Source organism: Amborella trichopoda, chromosome 7 (genome assembly GCF_054954075.1).
Source record: "Amborella trichopoda isolate Santa Cruz 75 chromosome 7, AtrichopodaSantaCruz75HAP2 v2.0, whole genome shotgun sequence".
In the NCBI taxonomy this organism is placed as follows: Eukaryota; Viridiplantae; Streptophyta; class Magnoliopsida; order Amborellales; family Amborellaceae; genus Amborella; species Amborella trichopoda.
In genome coordinates this window covers 13,097,501-13,121,296 of record NC_142342.1, presented here as the reverse complement: position 1 = coordinate 13,121,296, position 23,796 = coordinate 13,097,501, and the positions used below count along the sequence as shown (strand labels likewise).

Sequence of the window (23,796 nt, the reverse complement as noted above, 5' to 3'; positions counted from 1 at the left end):
AGAGTTTGACATTCTCCTGTACCTGCAACACATATACTGTTGAGGCTAAGTATCCTCCCCCCCCCCTAAGACAGGCGTGAGGATTTGACACCTTAGAAAAGACCTCTGGGAACGCATCTTTGAAGGCCACTTTGTTAAGTAATCTATCCCATCAAAAGGAGATATGTTCCCCTTTACCCACAAGCTTACAAGCTTAGGACTATGTTGTAGGTAAAAGGGCCTGCAATAAGCAATAGCCTTCCAAATAAACAGCAAGTTAACTTTAAATCGAGGGCTTTTAATTAGTCCAACAATGTAATTTTCCCCATACTTTTATCTGAGCACATCATACCACAATACGTTATGTTGAGACTTGTATCTCCATCACGACTTCATAAGAAGATTAATATTCATCTTTTTCAACTTTTTGATGCCCAAACCGCCTTTCTTCACAATAACATATACCCAAACGGCCTTTCTTCACAATAACATATACACTATCCTATTTGACAAGATGTACCTTTTTTGTCGTTCCCAAAGGTATTGAAAATGTGGCCTATCAGGCCCTTTTCTCATGGGAATATATTTTTTAATAATGGCACAAAACCATATTGTAGTATATGTGCAATCACATGTGGTTAATATGAGGCAATGTCATATACTTGGGTCTTTATTTTTTGCTTTAATAGGATGTTGTGTTGGAGGGAAAACCTACTGTCACTAGAGGGAAAACCCAGCGGTGTGCATGTATTCCTTGTGAGAATTGTTTTTCCTATATTATAAATATATAAAGTTTATTTAATTTCTAAATACCTTTTATCAAAATGTAGGAATGCTAGAAAGACATCCTATTATGTAAATCATTTGTGGACTAATTACAAGTTTAGCTCAGTTCACTACAAAGGATTAACAGTTTGGTGACAACTTGTTAATCATCATCGCTATATTTAATTAAGTCATGAGTTACACTTGAATCTCAACTCCTACATGCACATTCATTTGTAATTGTCTTTTATCAAATTCTAAGTATGCTAGGAAGACATCCTATTATGTGCATCATTAGTGGACTAATGACAATTTTAGCTCATTTCATTACAAATGATTAACAGTTTGGTGACAACTTGTCAATCATAATTGGTGCAATTAATTAAGTCAGGAGTTACACTTGGATCTCAACTCCTATAGACATTCATTTCTAAATGTCTTTTATCAAATTGTAAGAATGTTAGGAAGATATACTATTATGTGAGTCATTAGTGGACTAATGACATTTTTAGGTCAGCACATTACAAAGAATTAATAGTTTGGTGGCAACCTATTATTCTTAATTATTGCACTTAATTAAATCAGGAGTTACACTTGGATCTCAACTCTTATAAGCCATGAATGTGAGAGTTACAAAACAAATGTGTTCTCTATAAAAAGAGGTTAACCCCTAAAGAAAAAGTATAGAGAATTAGATAGAAAATAGTGAAAGAGATATGCAAGGTGAATAAGATTAACCAAAAACGAAACTCTCAATGTTGGTATGCAAGGTGAATCAGATCACCAGATGGCTCGGTCTATAGGATTTGGTATGGAACCTTAGGGCCTTTGTGTCATTTAAGAAAAGGTCCGAGTAAATTGTTTATTGATTTATTTTTTTATTTATTTATTTTTGGATATTATCTCTGGTGTTGTATTTGTATTGGACCTAGCATAAAGTTCCCCCAAATGTTGAAAGCAGTGTTTTAAAAAACGCCGAGTTGAACCGAACTCGCCCGGTTCGAATAGGAAATCGCAAAAGTGGATCGAATAGGCTGAAAAATCGGAAATCGTCCGGTTCTAGAGAGAACCGGACAATTCTGTATAGTGACTCGCCGATTCACTGTACGGAATCGGCGAGTCGGAACAGTGAATCGGCGAGTCCTTAGGGATTTTTTTTTTTTTATTTTTTTTTTTCGTATTTTTGTAATCCATGATAGATTTTTTTGTAATACTTGATCGATTTTTTTGTAATCCATGATCGAATTGTTTTTGTTTTTTTGTAATCCATGATCGAATTTTTTGTTTTTTTGTAACCCATGATAGAATTTTTTGTAATCCATGATCGAATTTTTTGTAATCCATGATCGAAATGTTTGTTTTTTTTTCTTGTAATCCATGATAGAATTTTTTGTTTTTTTTTTTTTTTTGTAACCCATGATAGAATTTTTTGTAATCATGATCGAATGTTTTATAATACATGATCGAAATGTTTGTTTTTTTTTGTAATCCATGATCGAAATGTTTGTTTTTTTTTTTGTAATCCATGATTGAATTTTTTGTTTTTTGCTTTTTTTGTAACCCATGATAGAGTTTTTTGTAATCCATGATTGAATTTTTTGTAATCCATGATCGAATTGTTTTTTTCTTTTTTTGTAAACCACGATTAAATTTTTTGTTTTTTTATGTTTGTTTTTTTTTGTAATCCATGATCGAATTTTATGTAATCCATGATCGAATTTTATGTAATCCGTGATCGAATTTTATGTAATCCATGATCGAATTTTTTGTAATCCATGATTGAATTTTTTGAAAATTTGTGATTTTTTTTTTTAATCCATGATCGAATTTGTTTTTGTAATCCATGATAGAATTTTTTGAAAATTTGTGATTTTTTTTTTTAATCCATGATCGATTTTTTTGAAAATTTGTTTTTTTTTTTTTTAATCCATATTATTCAAAGGGAAAATGAGAGAGATGATGATTCTAAGGCCACCCTATCCCAGCCATATTATTCACATATCGAGTCCCAACAGCAACAGTGTAGGGATGAGCACGACAATGCAGGTGAGCATAAAGGATGGACAATCTTCGGGGATTTTAGATTGGGAACACAACAATACACTAACACTCAGGGATTTGGGAATAGTCAGACGCCTGCTAATATCGATGATTCGTTTTTAGATCGAATCAATGAATTGTTAAACGAATTCAATCAATGGCACCAGCGTGACCAAGAAGAACAATAACGTCGTCTATCATTTTATTTTTAGATCATATGTTACTAATTTTATGCTTTATTGTAGTCCATGTATGTTGATATACTTATTCCATGATAATTATATGTTTATCCTTTTGTGTGATGTAAATTAAATGCTGAATGGCGGTTCATGCAGGGAAAGAACATATCAATATTCGCATATTCATTCAAAAGCATGAAAATTCTTAATGGAGTACCTTCATTTCTTATTGAATTCCTAAAAAACAATATTTATAATGAATTTTAATAATTCTTTCGGATTTTTTTGAAGCTTTATTATGACCGATTCACCCGATTTCCGATCCGGATCGCCGATTCACCGATCCGGATCGGTTTTTTGGAAGCCCGATCCGGGTCACCGATCCGTTTTTTAAACCATTGGTTGAAAGTATCGTTATCTTAAGCATGCTACTACAAACTAGCATTCAAATATTTTTCTATAATATTTCATTTACACTCATTGTTTCAAAACCACGATCAGTGGGATGGAGTGTACATCCCACAAATCTATTAGTGCCAATAAAAAATAAATAAATAAATAAATCAATAAAATCAATAAACAACTTACTCGGATCTGTCCTTAAAATTACACAAGGGAGTTAAGGTTCCATACCAAAACCTATAGACCAAGCCATCTGGTGACAGGCTACCTTGAGAATTCTCTTGGTGAATCTCCTTCATCTTCCATCTCTATTTTTTTATCCTTTTCTCTCTATCTTTTCTGGATGGGTTAACCTCCTTTTATAGAGAACACATTTATTTTGTAACCCTCACATTCATGGTCCATAAGAGTTGAGATCCAAGTGTAACTCTTGTCTTAATTCCCTTAAATACAACTAATTAGGATTAACAAGTTGTCACCAAACTGTTAATCCTATATAATGAGATAAACATGTCATTAGTCAACTAATGACTTATATCATATGATGTCATCTAAGCATTCCCATAATTTAGAAGGAATCCAAACACACCAATGGGTTTTCCTCCCAGTGATACATCTTATTAAAACTAAAAAAAGGATCCATGCATACGGCATTGCCTCATGTTAACCACATGAGATTTCACATATACTTCAATATAGATTTTGTACCATTATTGAAAAAAAGAATTTTGGGAGAAAAATGGCCTTATAGACCACATTTCCAAGAACTCCCACGTGGCCTGAAGGCCTTTTAACATATTGTACATGACATTGCTTCATGCTTTCTACATGGGATTTTCATATACCCAGCTTGTGTAGTCATACAGTGCTTTTAGATTTCTTAGACTCAACAACCTTATACATGGCATTGCCTCATGCTACTTGTATGAGATTTCATATATACCCTGCCAATGTAGTCAAACACCACACTTGGATTTCTTGGCCTCAATGGTTTTGTATATGGCATTGCCTCATACTACCTACATGATATTTCTCACATACCTTACAAATATGGTAATACACCACACTTAGACTTCCTGGCCTCAATAACCTTGTATATGGCATTGCCTCATGCTATTTGCATGAGATTTCAGATATACCCTGCCAAAGTGGTCAAACACCACAATTCGATTTTTTGGCTTCAATGGTTTTGTATATGAAATTGCTTCATGCTACCTGCATGGGATTTCTCAAATACCTTACCAACGTGGTCATACACCACACTTATATTACCTGGCCTCAATAAACTTGTATATAGCATTGCCTCATGCTTCTTCCATGGGATTTCACATATACCTTGTCAATGTGGTTAAACACCATATTTGGATTGTTTGGCCTCAATGGTTTTGTATATAACATTGACTCATGCTACCTGCATGAGATCTCTCATATACCTTACCAATGTGGTCATATATCACACTTAGATTTCCTAGCCTAAATAACCTTATATATGTCATTGCCTCATGCTACTTGTATAGGATTTTACATATACCCTGTCAATGTGGTCAAACACCACATTTCGATATCTTGTCCTAAATGGTTTTGTATATGGCATTGCCTCATGCTACCTGCATGTGATTTCTCATATACCTTACCAATGTGGTCATACATTACATTTAGATTTTCTAGCATCAATAACCTTATATATGGCATTTCCTCATGTTACTTGCATGAGATTTCATATATATCTTGCCAATGTGGCCAAACACCACACTTAAATTTTTTGGCCTCAATGGTTTTGTATATGGCATTGCTTCATGCAACATGCATAGGATTTATTATATAGTTTACCAATTATTCATCAACACGTTGAATTTTATTTACATCTATCGTAAAGGCAAGAGAAAAAAAAACTTATTGCTTCCGCCTATTTATTAAACATGTCATCCACCACTGGTTTTTAAGTCCAAAGCTCAGATTCGGATCGTAGATCAAAATAATAAAAACAATAATAATTTAACAAATTTGTTGGTATTATTATATACATAAAAGAAATATTTAAGTGGTCTCAACCTCAACAATAATAAAAGAAAGAAATATAATATCATTTCTGGTTGACATGTTCAATAAGTTTCAAATCGATGTTCAATAATGGCTCCGACTATTCTCAATATTTGGTTGTCATCATAATTACAAAAAATAGTCCAATATAGTTTAGTATGCTAGATTAGTAATTGCTCTCACTTTCTTAATGTGCGTTTATAATTATAGAGCTAACAAATTCAATTCTAATTTCGTAAATGATGATGTATTCCCACTATCTAATGAACAACTATCACCGATATGATAATTCAATCTAATATGATACATCATTAAATATTTTTAATGTCCTTTGGACATACACAAAACTTGATAAGATGTCAATGACAATTACAACTCATTGAAAAATAATAGCTCAGCATCAAATCCTTATGGGTACAAATTTAGTTTTCAAAACAAGTGAAAGAATACTAAGCAAAAAAAAAATCGAAAAGTAAGTCACAACTTGGTTAAAAATAATAAACAACATTATCAATCTAAACAAAATATTATTAATGCTTGTAGAAATAAAGGAAAAAAAATCTTAGCACACAAATATATATATATATATATATATATATATATATATATATATATATATATATATATATATATATATATATATATATATTATATGGAAAAAGTTTGGGTGAGCCCACTTGCTCATGGAATAGTAAAAGCCCAACGGCCCAAATTGAATCTAAGCCGATCTGATGAACACAAATGTCTAGTAGTGTTTGAATTTTAATTTTTTTTTTGAAAATTTAAATAACTTAAATTTTTAGGCATGTGTTCTTCTTATCAATCCGCACCTAATAAAAATATAAAAAAAATAATTAGTAAAAAAATAATTGACCAAAGTACCCCTGAAACGTTTTGGAGGTTATTTGGTCAATCGATTTTATGTAAATATTATTTTGATATTTTTCAAAGATTCATCTATTTTTTATATACATACATCCTTAATTTCAAGTGATTTAGACTTATAAAAAAAAAAAACTAAAATTCAAATACTACCGGATATCCGTGATAGTCAGATCGACTCAAATTCAATCTGGGCGGTTGAGCTCATTTTTTCTAGGGAGCTAGTGGGCTCACCCAATATATCTATATAAATAAATAAATAAATAAATAAATAAATAAATAAATAAATAAATAAATAAATATATATATATATATATATATATATATATATATATATATATATATATATATATATATATATATATATATAATAGGGAAAAAGCTGTGATTAGTCCACTAGCTCATATGAACATATGAGTCTAACGGTCCAGATTGAATTTGGGCTGATTTGACAATTACAGATGTCCTGTAGTGTTTAAAATTTTTCTTTTTCTATAAATTCAAATAACTTGAAATTTTAAGTGATTGGAAAAAAAATTAGGAAAACATAATTGGGAAAATTATTTTTCTACAAATTCATATAAACTTCAGATATACAGTTGCCTCAAATAATTGGGAAAAAAATTCTCATGAAGATGATATATAGTAGGTAACATCAATTGTGACCAACTCAAGCCTAGCACGATTCTTCTATTTAGTAATAGTTAGAGAAAAAACAAAAAGTTATTTTTCTCTTATCTTATGAACAACACTAAAAGTGCTCTCCAAAGCCCAAACCTACCCACAATAGCAGGACATGATAAGCAGACAGCACGACTTGGCAAAAAGGTTTGGTGTGGTCATTAATTCAGTTGCGCGTATACGGAACAACCAGAATACAGACTTTTATTACTCTGGGGCTATTTTTATATATAAATTACCCTTGTTTAGGATTGACGATCTTGAATAAACATAGACATTTTACTAATTTTGAATGTATATTTTGGTTATTTAGTCAGAGCTTCTTAGAATCAAATTTATTAAAGGATACGGTTCATATAAACTGTCAACTTTATATAATCAAAGTACAGTGATCTTGCTAAAAGACTCAGTTCTAGTATTAGAAAACGTTACAATGGCCTAGAAATCTATTGTCGACCCGAAATATGAATTTTAAAGCCTATAAAGTGGTACAAATTTATGCAATTTTGAGAATTGAAGGACCTGATAATTTGTTACAAGTTACACTATTTTTGGGATTTGAAATCTCTTTTTTTTTTAAAAAAATGATGAGATTTGTATAAGGTGATCTTTCGTAACTCCAAAATTTACTTGCAGATGTAGTTTTGGTGTAAAAAATCTTGTGATGGCTTGAAAATCATTTGTAGTCCTAGTTTTGAAATTTAAAATTTTAAAAATTGTATAGATCAAGCATATTTATAAACACTTAAAAATCTTGAAAATGGATGGTCCAGATAACTTATTAGAAGATGCACTATTCTAAGAACTTGAAATTCTTTTTGTTTGTGTATTTACTTTTGAAGTCAAAGATGATCAATTAGAAGGTTCTTCAATGATGCAACACTCTTTTCTAGAGGATTTTTGAGATTCACCTTACTTGTATAATTTTGCACCATTATCTAAATATGTTCGTGAAATTTTGAGGCGCAACTAAATGCCATAGTATAAGGTGGGCACCTTTTATCAATTTTTTCCTTCCTAAAATGCTCATACTTGTTCCCGGTTTTCGAGCCTAAACAAGTGTTATAGTGGTATTTGAAAATGAAAAGATATTTTTGAAGAGGTACTCAAGTACACTAAAAATTTAAAAATAAAGATCTATTTAAACTCATCATCATATGTTTTTTGAGAAATATTTTGAAAAAAAATAAAAAAGATATACATAGGTAAAAAATTAAAAATAAATAGAAATTTATCAAATAACCATAAAATATGTACTATTTAATGTTTTTTTTTTTGTAACTATTTGAAGTCATAATCATATGTCTTTTGACAATTATTTTAAAATAAAATCAAAAGATATGCCTAGAATGTTGAATAACTCATCTCTTAATTAGACATTTATCTAAATAGCATGATGGTAATTATGTCTTTTGAAGACGTGATTTGGTAAGGGATTTTGACTCTTAAATGATAATTTTGGTCTAATTGATTCTTCTGTGTCTCTTAGTCAAAGTTAATTGTTCGATCCAAGGTTTAAAAATAGCAATTTGGTGACCCGGGTTGCGTTCCTAAGAAACCGGTCTAGATTTGTGGTCTAGATGGGTGATCGGGCCTCGTGAATTAGGGAATAGAAATTTAAAAAACTCAGGAGACAAAAAGAAATTGAAAAAAAAGTGGGATTGGTCATGTAACCGCGTCGTTCCTCTGGTCAAATATTTGGGTAGAACTGGACTAACATGACAATTCCCTATCTAAACCGGCAGGTTCCGGTTAGGTTGAGGGAATTTTAAAACCTTGGTTCGATCAAAGCAATGGTTTGGAAGATCCTTGCTTAAAATAGGTCTGGGCTTATAGTTTAGATTTGAAGCTTTTGATTTTAGAACAAGGAATTGAATAGCGAAATGATGATGTTACTGTTGGTTTCAGTTGGGAAACATTAATGGAGTCACAGGCATTGACTGCTAAAATCCTGTATCTCTGTACTACTTACCATGCCATGACACAAAATTTCCCCAATTGATCCCTAAGACCCACCCCTACCCAGCTTCCCCCCCCCCCCCCTCTCTCTCTCTCTCTACAGTCAGTCTCTCTCTCTAAATCTCTCTCTCTGTTTCCCATTTTTTGCCAAAGACACCCCTCTCTCTCTCTTCTTTCTCTCTCTAGAGTCAGACAAGGGTATGGCCCATCTCTCTCACCCCCTCTCTGTATCTCACTCTCACTGCAGTAATATCCATCTGTCTCTCTCTCCAGTAATACCCATCTCTCTGTTTCTCTCTCTAACACAATTTCATGTGCCGCTTGCCAAGTTGGTGTGGATTGGTGCAACTCATTCAATGTTACATGTTACTTTCGACCATTCTGAGTTCCTTTCCTATTGATTTCGTACTCAAACGGTTGGACTTTTTAACATGATTTTGCATTTTCTTTTTATTTGGTATCATTTATTCCTATGTTTTCATGGGTTGTGCAGCTTTTACTTTTACTGTTGAGAAAATCTTAGCTAAAAGTACCCATTTTTAGCTTCTCTGTTGGCATTATTTAATTCATAGTTTAAATTGCAGCAAGAAGGAACCATGATTATTTATTCATTTTTTTTTTAACTGGCAGGAATTGATTAATAATTCTTTTGATTTTTCATACTCTTTATCTGTCATTTATTAATAATTCTTTTGATTTTTCATACTCTTTATCTGTCATTTATTGTTCTCCCTTTGTAGAGATAATGGGTTTCATCTTCTCGTGTAGTGATTATAAATAGCTCAAGGGGGTTCCCTCTCTCTCATATTTTGCTTTGCCAGAGTTCTTTCTCTTGTATTCAGATTATCTAGTTCAAGAGGGCTCATATTCTCTCTCTCTCTTGCTTGATTTTAGCTGGTATTGAATAGTTCAAAACTGGGTTGTTTAATGGGTTCTCTCTCTGTTTTTATTTACCAATTGGGGTTCATGCTTGATTTTAGCTGGTATTGAACAGTTCAAAACTGGGTAGTTTAATGGGTTCTCTCTCTGTTTTTATTTACCAATTGGGATTCATGGGGGCTCTCCTTGTACATGGGATTTGCCATGCAGATACTGTGCCTGGTTCCTTTGTCTTTGGGGATTCTTTGGTTGATGCAGGAAACAACAATTACATTGTTTCTCTCTCTAAGGCCAATTACATTCCGAATGGCATCGATTTTTCGCCTTTACGGCAGCCTACGGGTCGATTTACAAATGGAAGAACAATTCCTGATATCTTAGGCAATATTTCTTACCATTTTCTAGTGATCCTTCTTTATTCAATCACTATTGAGTTTAACAATAATTTCTTGCAGGGCCCCCTTCTATGCTGAATTTGTTGAATGTTAGTGTAATATTTGTGGGGTGTGGAGATTTCTTTTATTTCTTGTTTCTGCTTTTCCCATTTTCTTGAAAGAGAAAATGTAGGAAAATTTAAAGTGCATGAGCTTAGACTGAGAAGATTTGTTTTCTATTCGATCTTGGTCATGCAAATTTTGTGTGATCAGTGAAAGTCTGATATATTGAGCCGATGTATGTCATATTATAAATTTAGTGTGATTAACAATTCATGTAGCAGGAAATAGTTCCAAATGTGAGTTGCTTGGTTTTTCTCACTCTTGGTCGTATGGGTTCTGTCTGTCTTGAAGCAGGCCAAGAGTTAGGATTGACTTCATTTGCTCCCCCTTACTTGGCTCCAACGACTAGGGGGCTTGCGACACTTCAAGGGGTTAATTATGCATCAGGGGCAGGGGGAATTCTTAACGCCACTGGACAACTCTTTGTAAGTATGTTTCCTTTGGTTATTTTCATATCCAAAAGCTACCAAGTTTCAGTCTTTGCTTTCTAGATTAAAACAAACCCATATGAAACCACAGGCTTTGAATTTTAACCTATGTAATTCGACCAACTGAAATGCAATAGTGGAGATTAACTGCAGATTAGTCCTTTTCTGTTTCCTAGATAATTTTGTTTATCTCTGTAATCTGAGGCCCTACTCAGGTGACCTTAATCTTCTGGGCAGCAATAAAACTTCTCTAGAGTGAGAAGGCAACTCCAGAAATGGAACTCCGCTTATTGGCTAAATGCAGCCAACAATGGGAGTTAAAATCATGGCTGATTACCTACTTTCTGTGGTTGCCATTAACATGAAGGCCCCTAATGGCAGTTAAAGACGGGGCTCTTTTATTGCTACCGTGATATATAAACGGTGGCGTAAATTGTGAATTGCTGGTGCCAAGAATCAAGTTTGTCACTGGGTGCATATGAGCTCTTAGTCTTGCAATCATTTGTAGTTGTGTCTTAATACTTTTCTATAAGGTAAATGGACACAATGGTAGAGGTCTTGTTTTGTGCCTGTTTTCTTTTTGAACAAATTAGTCCGTTCCAGAGAGAAAGAGAGGGAGTCTTGTGCATATTTTCTTCAAATTGAAGTACCCATGTATGTTAATTTTGTGTTGGAACTGGTTGTCTTCAAGGGTGGCCGGATCAACTTAGATGCACAGATTGATAACTATGCAAACACAAGGCAGGACACCATTTCAATCCTTGGAAAAGCAGCTGCCTCAAAGCTTTTTCAAAGGGGTCTCTTCTCTGTGACAATGGGATCAAATGACTTTATCAACAACTATCTCACTCCTGTTGTTTCTGAAGCAGAGCGTAAAGTGTCCCCTGATGCTTTTGTGGAGGACATGATCTCCAAGTACAGGCTTCAATTGACAGTAATGCCTTCAACCAGTTTCCTTCTCTCCATTTGAAATTCAAAGTGATCTCTCTCTCTCCTTATTAAGATTTATGAGTGCTAGTAATTTTCTCATCAAGGGAGCTACACAGGAGATTTTCGGTTCCTATGCTTTTCAAAGGAGGTATTGTGAAAAATAAGAAAGACCAAGAAAAGAGTGAAATATTTCAGAACCGAGACACCTAGTTTTAGAATTCATACTTTTACAAACTATTATTCAAAATTTTCAGGAAACGTCAAGGGGGATGTAAATGTGATAATATTTAAGGGGAATTTGCCACTATATGAAACAAATAATTAACACGATTAAGATGGAAATAAGTAAACATCATGTATTCCTTTCCTCTCTCTGCCAACATGCAAAAAATATTCCGGGTATCCCTTTAGCAGATTGTATGCTATTTATTATCCTTTGGCTAGACCCTTTTGTGAGACCCAAGTTTGTAACCAGTTATCTGTTCATCTTTCTTTTCTTTGCTTTCTTTCTTGTAACTTTCAGAGGCTGTATAACTTGGATGCAAGGAAGATCGTGGTAGTGAATGTTGGACCGATAGGATGCATCCCTTATCAAAGGGACATCAATCCAACAGCTGGGAATGATTGTGTTGCATTTCCGAACCAATTAGCCGTGGCCTTCAATGGGCGCCTAAGAGATCTCCTCCCAGAGCTGTCTTCAAATCTCAAAGGCTCCAAATTTGTCTTTGCAGATGTCTATAGCATAGTCTCTGATATCATAGAAAACTACACAAATTATGGTGCGTATGCTTAAAATTTTGATTTTTTGATTTTTTTCTTTTTGGCGGTTGGTTATTTGGATTTTGAGCCCTCATATTTAGAGTTTCCAAGCAAAGGATGGGTGAAAATGATAGAAGATTTTGAGCCTCCAATGCTGAGTTTATTAGAAATTGAATTTGTCCCCTGCATCATCATCATCATTATCAGGACCTTCACTTTTTGGGGATCACTTGCATTGGTGTTATTTCATGTAGTCTGCAATTCGTATTTCAAAACTAAGAAAGAAAGCTGAAAATTTCAGGGCTTTATAGTTGTATTTTGCTTTTAGGATTATTATTAATGAGATAAAAGAAGAAAGAACTACAAAAAATCACATGCTCAAGTGCACATGAAAAAGAGTGGACCATGAAACCGAGAGTACATTGGTGTCATAACCGTCCCATGACCTGATGGATGGTGATAAGAGAGAGACATGCAAAACATTAAGAGGAAGTCACACATACACACGCACACTTACAAGACTACCATTTCAAATAACACTTAAATTTTTGTTGTTTTTTCTTTTTTGTCACAAAAAAAAAGAAACTCATTTTGTCGAAAGTGATTTTTACAGGCTTTGAGGTTCCGAACTCTGCATGTTGTCGTGCGGGAGGGCGCTTCGGGGGCTTGATCCCATGCGGTCCAATATCAAAGTTTTGTTCAGACCGCTCAAAGTACATATTTTGGGACCCGTATCACCCTTCAGAAGCTACAAATCTTATCATAGCGAAAAGGTTGCTTGATGGAAACTGGAAGGACATATTTCCAGTCAATATTAGAAAACTTGTCCAAGCTTAAGATTCAATACTGGTTTTCATGGCCATAGTTTCGAGACCTAATTAGTCCCACAATGCAGATTTAATTATTTGGTTTTTGTAGTGATCGGATCAATCGAATGTTCCAGTCCTATTTTTTTCATTTTTTCAGCTGGATTGATGTTAAATGCATATGCAACTCTCATACATAGGAAGTTAAAAAAGATTCAATACATTTTTTTCTCTTTCTCGTAGTTATTTCCCATTTAGATGGATCTTTGGATATCAGGCTTCTTGCTTAGAGTAAGTATCTCACTAGTTGAAGCCATGGTTTCATACTTGTAGCAGGCGATATGTGCATTGTGGAGAGACGTCCTCATTCCTTGAAAAAAATTCCACCCCAAAAGTGCCCTTTTCTTTTAACTGCCCACCTCTTTAGTACCAGAAGCTCACACCAATGTTATAAGGATTGGACCAGCCACTAAATTGGTGACGGATTTGGTCTAGTCGGAAGCACTTTAATTATATTTTAAAAACATTAAAAAATATATACTTAATAATAATTTTAAAGTATAAAATATATTAGAAAAATGTTGTCTAACGTAGTTTGGCTAGTCTCATTGGAATGGACTAATTGGACGGGCTAAAATCGGTCAAGTTCTAGTTGAGGTTTCTGACCAAATTTGGTTTTTATTTTATACCAGACTAGTCAATACACCCGTCAGCGATTCGACCGGTTGTACCATCTGTTCGGTTCAATCTTGATAATTATGGGTCAGGAAATTTATTAAATGTAAAGCACAAAATCAAGTGAAATTGGGGCAGTTGTAGGTGTGCCATTGAGCTTGCCCAAAATCCATAAAAAAAAGTTAATTTTCAAAACATTGTGCAAAAAATTGATGTCTTAGTCACTTTAGTTCACATCCAATGGCTATTGGAGATTTTGCCCTTTATATAGCAAACGTAAATGATTTTATAGTTTATATCCACTTAATGTACAAACTTAGGGTTTATATTGCTATTGTAAATGCGTTTTCGTTTATTGATTTTACTTGGTTAAGAAACCATCACTAGCACATCATTTATTAAGTTCTAAAAGTTAGATAAAAAAAAAAACAAGATCATTTGACTTCATTATAAGGTAGTCAAAATCACTTCTGGCCGTTGGATGTGAAATCAAATAGCCAGAGGTATGCCATGGACTTCCATGTGCCAAAATCACAAAAGAACAGCACTGCGCACAAGGTACAGTAAGATTGTAGACCAAAAGAACACGGGTGTGTTTTATAAAAGGTTATAACCCTAAACAATTTAAGCCATATATACCTCCAAATTCTCTCATAAGATGTAACTTTGGTATAAAATTTTTTTACGATGGCCGGGTAATCCATTTTCACCTCTAATGATGAAAATTTTTAACTTAAAAAATGGTTCAAATCAAGTAGATCTATGAACACATGAAAATCTTAAAAATGGACAGTCCAGATATCATGTTGCAAGATGCACTGGTTCTGGGACTCGGAACCTTTCTTTTTGCACATATTTATACATCTCAACATTGAGATGATCAATTAGACGGTTATTCAACATCAAAATAATCTTTTCCAATGGATTTTTGAGGTGAAACTTAATTATGTTGCGACTTTATATAAATTTTTTCCACTTAATAAATAAATTTAATACATGGAGATTTTCCTCTTAATATGGGGTGGTGAAAATCTCCAACTTCTAAGTTAGCGATGACTCTCAATATTACAATGTATTACATTGTATTCCATTGTACTACAATTATATTACAATGTAAAACAATTGTATGATAATATATTACATTGTATTACGATTGTATTACATTGTATTACAATGTATCACATTGTATTACATTCTAATACATTGTGTTACAATTGTACTACAATGTAGTACAATTGTATCACAATGTATTACAATTGTATTACATTGTTTTGTAATGCATTACATTGTATCACAATTTTATTACAATATATCACAATTATGTTAAAATGTATCACTATGTATTACAATTGTATTACATTGTATAACAATGTATTATATTGTATTACAATGTATTAGAATTTATTACATTGTATTACAATTATATAACATTGTATTATATTGTATTACAAAATACAATTGTATTATTATAATGTATTACAAATGTATTGACATTGTAATACAATGTAAAACAATTATATTACAACATATTACAATTGTATACTACAATTGTACAACGTTGTATTATATTGTAATACATTGTATTACAATTGTATTATAACGTATTGCAATTATATTACAATTGTATTACAACGTATTGCAATTGTATTTCATTGTAAAACAATTGCATTACAATGTATTACATTGTATTACAATTATATTGTATTGTATTACAATTGTATTGCATTGTATTACAATTGTATTACGATGAATTACAATGTATTATATTATATTACGATGTATTACATTGTATTTTATTTGTATTACAATGTATTACAATTGTACTACAATTGCGTTACAATGTATTATATTATATTACAATGTATTACATTATATTGCATAATATTACAATTGTATCACAATTGTATTATATTGTGATACATTGTAAGGGAGCGTTAAGACGAGGGATGTTTGTAACGATGAAAGTGTGCGACCGTTTTCCACATCAGATCGTCGTGTTTGGACTTTGAACGCAAAACGTATAATAGTCTCCCATTCAGTAGCATCATAATCCCGCAGTGTTTTGTGGAGTCTCCTCTCTCTCACTGTCTCTCTCTAACTGCTATCATCTCCATAAACACCTCACTCTTTTGTCAGAGCACTTTCACTTTATTTTGTGGAGTTCATAGAGCCTCCTCTCTCGGTCCCTTTATCTTTCTATCTCATAAACACCTCTCAATTTAGTTCAACAGAGCACTATCACTTTCTCTATCTAACATCATAGACACTTTCTCTCTCTAACTTCTATATCCATAAACACTTTCTCTCTAACTTTTATATCCATAAACACTTCACTTCATTTCATCAGAGCACAGAAATGTAAAGTTACATATTTCTTAAGTTCCCTTTGCAAATCACAAATGTAGAGACAATGTATTACAATTATAATACAATGTAATACAATTTTATAACATTGTATTACAATTGTATTACAATAGTATTGCAATTGAATTATATTGGATTACAATTGTATAGTATTGTATTACAATTTTATAACATTGTATTACAATGTATTACGCTGTATTACATTTGTATTACAATGTATCAAAATTGTGTTACAATGTAAAACAATTTTATTACAATGTATTATATTGTATTATAATTGTACAACAACAATTGTAATACATTATAATATAATTGTAATACAATCTAATACAATTGTAATACAAACTAATACGCTGTAATACATTGTAATTCAATTGTAATACATTGTATTGCAATTGTTTTACATTGTAATACAATTGTTATATATTGTAATATAATGTAATACATTGTAATACATTGTAATACAAGTGTTTTACATTGTAATACAATGTAGTACAATTCTAATACAATGCAATACAATTGTAATCCAATATAATTCAATTGTAATACTATTGTAATACAATGTAATACAATTGTAATAGACTGTTAGAAAATTGTAATACAATATATTATATTGTATTACAATTGTAATTACATTGTCTCTACAATTGTGGTTTGCAAGAGGCAACTTGAGAGATATGAAACTTTACATCTTACATTGTAATATAATGTAGTACAATCGTATTACAATTGTAATACAATATAATACAATGTAATACAACTGTTTTTACATTGTAATGCAATGTATTACAATTTTATAGCATTGTATTATAATATATTAGGTTGTATTACATTTGTAATGTATCACAATAGCGTTACAATAACAATTGTATTACAATGTATTACGAATTGTATTACATTGTCTTATATTGTAATACATTGTATTGCATTGTGTTACATTGTAATACATTCTATTACATTGTGTTACAGTGTATTACAATTGTAGTACATTATGTTACAATGTATTACAATTGTATTACGTTGTATTTCATTGTATTATGAATGTATTACATTATAATATAATTGTATTACAATTACAATTGTAATACATATTATAATGTATTAAAATGTATTATATATTACAATGTATTATCATTGTATTACATTGTATTATAATGGATTATATTGTATTACAATGTATGACATTGTAATACATTGTGTTACAATTGTATTACATTCTATCTCCATAAACAGCTCTTACTTCGTTTCAACAAAGCACTCTCACTTTCTCTCTCTAATTTCATAAACACTTTCTCTCTCTAACTTCTATATCTAACTTCTATATCTATAAACACTTTACTTCATTTCATTAGAGTGCAGAAACGTTAGTGCATATTTTTCAGGTTGCCTCTTCAATAATGTATTACGATTGTGTTATAATGTATTACAATATAAAACAATTGTATTACAGTGTATTATAATTGTTTTACATTGTATTATATTGTAATACATTGTATTACAATTGTATTATAGTGTATTACAATTGTATTTCAACTTATTACAATGTAAAACAATTGCATTACATTGTATAACGATTGTATTACAATGTATTACGATTGTGTTACAATGTATTACATTTTATTACGATTGTGTTACATTGTATTAGAATGTATTACATTGTATTACAATTCGTTTGGTGTCCACAATGTATCAGTCATTTACTAATTATTTGATTCTACTAGATAGAAGATTTATGATGTTCAAAAAATTTATAAATCCAATGTCACATTCAGTAAAGATTTATGATACATGTATAGGGTGTACACAATGCATACGAGCCCTACCCCATGGATGTATTGGAAATGATACATTGGGACAGATGTAAAGCTAAACAAACAGCTTTTACCCCAAGAACAGATGACTGTGTAGGTTGTAAGAGATGTGAATCTGCCGGTCCAACAGATTTCTTGAGTGTAAGTGTTTATTTCATTTTTATCGAAGGAGGGATTTTCTCAGCTACTTGAATAATCCCATTTTTCAATTATTCAACCATTTTATTTTTTATTTATTATTTTGATTAATTAGATTTATTATTCCATTTATTATCATAGATATAGATAGATTTTTATTCTATTAATATCTATTAATTAATATTATATTCATATTGGTATTCATTTTTTAGTATTTATTCTTTTTATATTTACTTGAGAAGAAAATTCTCTCATTTTGACTCGAGCTTTCCTTTTCCATAACACAAAACTTGAATTAATTCAATTCATTAAAAAATATGTTTACTGTTTTCTCTTCAGTCTCCGCAATTTCTAATTTAGAATAGAATATTTCTAATTTAGAATAAAATATTTCTAATTTAGAATAGAGTGGTGGTAGAAAGTCCAGGTATTTTCATCTTGGGATTTCTGTTCTCTTATATTCTACTTGGCTTGACGGATTCTTTTCATTGGGATCTTCTATTTTTATTCAGATCTTTATTTCTATTGATTTCGATATGGAACGTAAGACATCGATCTCTCAGATCAATTCCCTTGATTACATGATGGACTCCCCTGAAAAAGCATTGGCAGGCGTGTAAACAAGGTGCTCTACCTAACTGAGCTATAGCCCTACCCTTGTCATAGATATCTTACCATATGGATCCTTTTTTGTCAAGATGAATATTCCATGATTCAGACATGATAGCTCTGATCAGGTTCTCGCCAAAAGTTACTTAGAAGTAATATTCCCTCTATAATCCTTTATGTGTACCATCCTTTCTCTTTGTGATGATAAATAAACTACTTAACTCAGTGGTTAGAGTATTGCTTTCATACGACGGGAGTCATTGGTTCAAATCCAATAGCAGGTAGAACTTATTAGGTATCGTAGTCAATGACATCTAATAAGTTTTTTACCCTTGTTATTGATTTTGTATATTTTCACTATTCCCACCCCACTATTATTGTTCGTTGCACCAGATTACCCTTGTTGTATCCAATTAACGTAATGGAATGGTGTATAAACAACACCTTTTTTATTTTGATGATACTTCGACTAGAATGAAATAGCATTGATAACCTCTACTCGTGTCCTAGCTCGTCTAAGATCTAAATTCGTGTCAATTGTTTCTCTTGCCCTTAGCTCTTAGGTTAGCTTCAGCTATTTCAAGAGTTTGCTAAGTTTCTTGCAGATCAATGTCACTACCCTACGCCACATCATTTACTAATATGGTTATTTCATTATTGCCTATTCTGGCGAAACCACCCATCAGAGCCATTGTTAACCATTGCTCCTGGAGGCGTATTATGAGAATACCTATATCTACAGTCGTTGCAATAAGTACGTGATTTGGTAATACACCAATTTGGCCACTATTAGTGGATAAAATAATTTCTTTCACTTTTAAATCCCAAATGATTCAATTAGGAGTCAGTACACAAAGATTTAGGGTCATTTCTTTAATTTGCTCTCTACATCTAAGTTAATAGCCTTCGCAGTAGCTTCATCGATGTTACCTAACACATAAAAAGCCTGTTCGGGAAGACCATCTAATTCTTCGGAAAGGATCAGTTGAAACCCCTAATTGCTTCTACGAGACCAACATATTTTCCTGGAGAACTAGTAAATACCTCTGCTACGAAGAAGGGAGAAACACTCAAGTTTTCGTGCTCTTGCTATGGTTAAACGTTCTTCTTCAGATAATTCATCTGGTCCAAGAATAACTATAATGTCTTGAAGTTCTTTGTAACATTGTAAAGTTTGCTTAACTCTTTGGGCAGTTTCGTTATGTTCTTCACCAACTATCTGAGGTTGGAACATAGTTGACGTTGAATCTAAATGATCTACTGCTGGATAGATACCTTTGGCGGCTAATCCTCTTAATAGTACGGTAGTAGGATCTAAATGTGCAAATGTCATGGCAGGAGCAGAGTCGGTCAAATCGGCTGCAGGTACATAAACTGCTTGAATAGAAGCTATGGATCCCTCTTTAGTAGAAGTAATTCTTTCTTGCAAATAACCCATTTCTGTACTAAGGGTAGGTTGATAACCCATGGCAGAAGGCATTCTGCCTAATAAGGCAGAGACTTGTGATGCTACTTGAACGAAGTGAGAGATATTGTCAATAAATAGAAGTACGTCTTGTTCATTAAAATCGCGGAAATATTCCGCCATTGTTAGGGCAGTTAAACCAACTCTCATTCGAGCTCCCGACGGTTCATTCATCTGACCATAGACTAAAGCGACTTTTGATTCTGCAATATTTTGTTAATTAATACTCTGGATTCTTTTATTTCTATGTAAAGATCATTTCCTTCATGTTTTACCCACTCCAGCTCCCCTAAATAACTCGATTTTTCCTCCACAACGATAAGGAGCTAAAAGATCCACCACTTTAAAGCCTGTTTTAAAGATTGATAATTTGGTATCTAACTGTATAAAGGTAGGCATAGATCTATGAATAGGAGATGTTGTGCGAGTATCTACAGGATCTAAATTATCAATTGATTCTCTAAGAACGTTGAAATTTCGTCTGAGAGTAGCTATTTAGTTTAGTAGAAGGAGGGGGAGGACAACATAGCTTCGGACGCTAATAAAAGAGTTGTTATCCATTGTTATCCATGTAAATAGATGATATATGGATAAATACATGTGTATGCAGATATAGCTGTTTGAAATTTGGATCGAAATTTTGCAATCTAATCGAAATATAAAACTATAGATTAGATTAGAAATAGAGATTCTTATATATGTCGATACATACATATATAAACATACATAATGGGATCATATGAAGGAAGGTTTATTGATACCCAACTTATTCGATGAGTTGTTCCTGATAGTTCACTCATGATAGTGCTAGTTGATGAGAGTTACTTTGGGACCCAAAAGAGCAAAATAAATTTTGGTCATTTTCTCAATTTCAATAGAATGCAGCTGGATCTAGTATGAACTGGCGATCAGAACGTATATGGATGGAACTTATAACAGGTTCTCGAAAAACAAGTAATTTATATTGGCCCTATATACTTTTTTTAGGTTCACTAGGGTTCTTATTAGTTGGAACTTCCAGTTATCTTAGCAGGAATCTGATATCCTTATTTCCGTCTCAGCAAATCCTTTTTTTTCCATAAGGGATTGTGATGTATTTCTATGGTATTGCGGGTCTGTTCATTAGCTCCTATTTGTGGTGCACAATTCTATGGAATGTAGGTAGTAGTTATGATAGATTTGATAGAAAAGACGGAATAGTGTGTATTTTTCGTTGGGGATTTCCTGGAAGAAATCGTCGTATCTTGGAAGAAATCGTCGTATCTTCTTTCGATTCCTTATGAGAGATATTCAGTCAATCATAATGGAACTGAAAGAAGGTATTTATCCTCATCGTGTCCTTTCTATTGAAATCAGAAGCCAGGGATCCATTCCCTTGACTCGTACTGATGAAAATTTCACTCCACGAGAAATTGAGCAAAAAGCTGTTGAATTGGCCTATTTCTTGCACGTATCAATTGAAGTATTTTGAACCAAGGAATGGATACTTTCTCCGCATGGGGTAGGAAACCCAAGAATCCTTTTTAATATAATTGATCTTTCTTTGAAACAACTGCTCATTCAATCAAAACATGTTAGTGTTAGATCCTATTCCGCTCCCTTCTGTTCCCCGTATGCGGCTACGGGAGCAGTCCTAAGTATACAAAACCACCATTTCATTAAGTCATCCAAAACAAAAGAGTGAATCATTCATGTGTATGGAACTCAACTAGTTCTATTCGTAATAAGTTTAATCTCAGAAAATAAGTATGTATTCATCACATATATCAGAGCAGAACGGTTCGGAGTACAGAATGTTTTTAGGACTAGGACAAAGATTTCAAATTGAAACCTTAGATATAGATGGATCTCCCATAAATTCTTCTTTTGTCAATCAAGATCTCTTTACTTTTATCTTCTCCTTTGTTTTTGTTCCTTGATGCCCAAACGATTGGATCTCTAATAAATTAACCATCCAATTTATCTCTCGTTTCGCCACCTATTTTTCATTATCAGTATTCTTCAGAAATCTCTTCTGCCTTATTCCTTTTAATGTGTGTAACCAATGAAACATTTCGAAATAATTGAATTGATCGATCCAAATTCTTTCGTCCCAAAATTTGAATATGAATACTTTACTAAAACTAAACTATGATGTTATTTATGTTATCTTTTGTTTGCCTATGTTATATTCTTACTTCAAGTGGTTTTTTTGGGCATTTATCGAAAGGAATAAATAGAGATACAATTGGTCTGAATTTGACCAATTGAGATATCTGAGAACGATATTTCATTATCTCTCTCATTCAAAACGGAGGGACCCTTAATTCTAGAATTTATTCTTCTTTCTAATTCTAGGGTGAAGACAAGCAAGGATTAAAAAATTAAACACAATACACACTATGGAATAGATCTATAGGTGCGATACCTTGTTGTAGAACTCATGCTTCATCCAAATATACGACAGAGTCGACGAATGAATCAGGTTCATTAACAATTCCCAGATTGGAAGTGGCCAAAAATAAAGCATTGACTTCCCTGCCATATCTTACATCTATAGTTTTTTTGCCTTGGGAAATTTCTCTATCATTTAATAAAAGGCTGGAACCTTGGGTAACAAATTGGTGAAATACCAGCCAATACAAAACTTTTTAAATGAAATTTAAGAATATAACATTCTTGAAAGATTCATAGAATTAGAAGAACTATTTCTGTCGGATGAAATATATGTTCATGTAAACTTTTCGAGGAGATGGGGTAGAGCAGGTTTTATAACCCAGTTGAGACATCGTAGAATAAGCTAAACTTCTTTTAGTGTCCCTCTGAGCAAGAGCCAAAGTGGTTCCTAATAGTACTGTTATTACACCTATCAAAGAAATAACTTGGTTGAATATATTTTTTCTTGTAAATGCCACTATTGAGGAAAAACTATACATTCTCGTGATTTGCATCCAAAGGGAAATATAAATAAAAATATTAAAATAAAAAAATTTGTTTGGATTATGGAATTGCGAAGCATACTTGTTTCACTTCCATCATAGACTCTCTTTAGTCCAAATAAGAAAACGGGATTTGCTTTTGTAAGTTCTTTCGTTACTCTTTTTATAAATAGAACTCTTTTGATAACCCATATTTTTTTTCTTTTAAAAATCTTACAAATAAAAACCATTTATTTTTTCCTTGTTTAAACTTTTTTCAAGTTCTTTATGAATAGGATAAAAAAAAGAAGGTCCCTTTCGGGCAGGACCAAAGCGTAGGTCAGTTTCCATTCCACAGACCGTTAAAAAACAAGAATTTTGTTTTTTTATTTTTTTCATCGGATGATCTATATGATGGGTTCGTAGTTTAGATTTGCGCCAATGTTTCAAATAGAAAGGAAATAGAATCTTTATCTGAATACCGACTTTTAACCAATCCTTTGGAAATTTTCTTTCTGATAATTGAACACTATGATAGGTGCATTTAATATGCATTTCTCTACTCCATTCCTTGAAATCCTCATACCACTCAGGGAGTTGAAATAATAACA

At 32.4% G+C, this 23,796-nt stretch overlaps 1 protein-coding gene across 11 annotated transcripts; it reads left to right on the top strand.

Annotated features, from left to right (window-relative positions):
* Positions 1–8,527: 8,527 nt before the first annotated feature.
* LOC18428605 (GDSL esterase/lipase At4g16230) lies at positions 8,528–13,468 on the top strand. 11 transcript variants are annotated; one of them, XM_088871815.1, is made up of 6 exons: positions 8,528–8,790; positions 10,017–10,187; positions 10,598–10,728; positions 11,423–11,665; positions 12,185–12,440; positions 13,034–13,468. In XM_088871815.1, exons 4-6 carry the CDS (start codon positions 11,546–11,548, stop codon positions 13,255–13,257), a joined length of 600 nt encoding a protein of 199 aa, XP_088727941.1. In that variant the 5' UTR covers positions 8,528–8,790; positions 10,017–10,187; positions 10,598–10,728; positions 11,423–11,545; the 3' UTR covers positions 13,258–13,468. The 11 variants fall into 11 exon arrangements, with proteins under 11 accessions (XP_088727941.1, XP_088727943.1, XP_088727944.1 ...); XM_088871821.1 differs by having other exon boundaries at positions 8,615–8,790; positions 10,595–10,728; XM_088871816.1 differs by having other exon boundaries at positions 8,759–9,343.
* The last annotated feature ends 10,328 nt before the right edge of the window (positions 13,469–23,796 follow it).